The 1,592-nt window shown below is 35.6% G+C and overlaps 1 protein-coding gene across 1 annotated transcript; it reads left to right on the forward strand.

Moving 5' to 3' along the window:
- Window positions 1-203: 203 nt before the first annotated feature.
- LOC130941878 (uncharacterized) lies at window positions 204-1,129 on the forward strand. The gene has a single exon (XM_057870504.1). It carries the CDS (start codon window positions 374-376, stop codon window positions 740-742), a length of 369 nt encoding a protein of 122 aa, XP_057726487.1. The 5' UTR covers window positions 204-373; the 3' UTR covers window positions 743-1,129.
- Window positions 1,130-1,592: the final 463 nt, after the last annotated feature.

Genomic DNA, 1,592 nt, shown 5'->3' on the forward strand with positions numbered 1-1,592 from the left:
AAATAATTATATGACATATTCTCAAAAAACCAATTATGGGACACATAAAAAGGCAATCCACAAAATCAAAGAAATCAACATTCACATCAGCGGATCACCCTTTCCTAAATGTACACTTGGAAAATAACAATCATGAACATGCATTATCCAAACTCCCTATAAAAACCTTTTTGACCAAACAGAATGCAATCCACTCCTACAAAACCAAACCTCCTAGAAAGCTCCAAACAACACCTGAAACATCTTCAACAACACAATAAAACTCACTCCCAAGTCCCAATAGCTTCACAAACAAAGAGCAAACATATTACTTCTTTTAACCCAGCTAGCTACTCACTCATAACAATAATAATAAGAAAAATAACATACATACATGGCTAGATACTATAATGACCAATATTACTTCTCGGAATATTTCTCTTTCCCACTTCACCTATGCTTCTTCATGTTCATACTCTTCTTTCTGTTGGCCTTTTCTTGGTACATAAACTATGAGTCCAAGTTTGAGGACTTGTTTGTTCAGGTCAAGATCTTGCTAGCACTTGTTCCGCTAATCTTGTTGCTTATTGTACACTGCCTCTCCTCCGAGTCGTTTCCGATTCCTTTGCCGGAGGAGAGGGAGTCGTTGCACCGTGCCGGAGGGTCACCGTGGGGAGTGGCACTCTTGCTTGTGTTCCTCTTCTTCATGATGGCTTACCAGTCTTCTTTTCATGAACGCTGGTTCCCCTTGGTTACTAGATGATTTTAGTTGCGCGGGTCAACTTTTTTATTTTTTAATATTGAATTGATTTATTCTTTTTTATTATGAAATAAGTCTCGTACTTTATTTTATAACAAGGGAGAATAAATTAATTCATTATTAACGAAAAAAGTCAATATACTTTTTTTGTTTTGAGAAGAGGCAATTATATAGAGAGAGTGAAGTTAGTTTTATTTTAGTATTTAAAAAGAAAAATAATGTTATATATATATATATATATATATATATATAAAATAGTAGTAAAGTCGAAAGTCTTAGTGGAGAGAGAAGAACAAATTGTTTTGCTCCGTTCACTACACACCAAATACCGTGTTATATTTCCTGTAATATATAATAGAGTTTCTCGACGTATAATTATACTTATCAATATCATCACTAATTTTTATGTTATCGTGTTAAGTTATAACTTGGTTAGAGGCCGATCAATGACCTTGCTTAAGTTAAAAAAAAAAATGATATTCGTACACTAAAATTAATCATTAATATATTTGTATATATATATATATATTCATACTCTGATTCAACGATAAAGCCCAGGTCCCAACAAAAGGCTCAACCCAAAAGGGTTGAGTCTCGCCTTGTACCGACCTCCTCCCTACGAAGTCGGTTCTTACCACGACTAACCCTAAAGAAGTCGGGGACGAAGATTAGCTGGCAGATAATCACTTATTCAAATGAGTAACTGTCCCTAAAATCTCTCTACCCACTTTCAGGAGCCATATCTCAACCTCCCTAAGTTAAAGGGGGCGGTTATCCACCTCAAAAGGCGGAACTACTTCAGCAGTGGTTATGGGTTCACCCCTATAAATACACTGACACCTCTCAGGTATCT

The sequence above is a fragment of the Arachis stenosperma genome, chromosome 7 (assembly GCF_014773155.1).
Source record: "Arachis stenosperma cultivar V10309 chromosome 7, arast.V10309.gnm1.PFL2, whole genome shotgun sequence".
Classification (NCBI taxonomy): domain Eukaryota; kingdom Viridiplantae; phylum Streptophyta; class Magnoliopsida; order Fabales; family Fabaceae; genus Arachis; species Arachis stenosperma.

Coding starts and splice junctions, on each gene's coding strand:
- LOC130941878 (XM_057870504.1), top strand. CDS start 374: ATGGCTAGATACTATAATGACCAATATTACTTCTCGGAATATTTCTCT.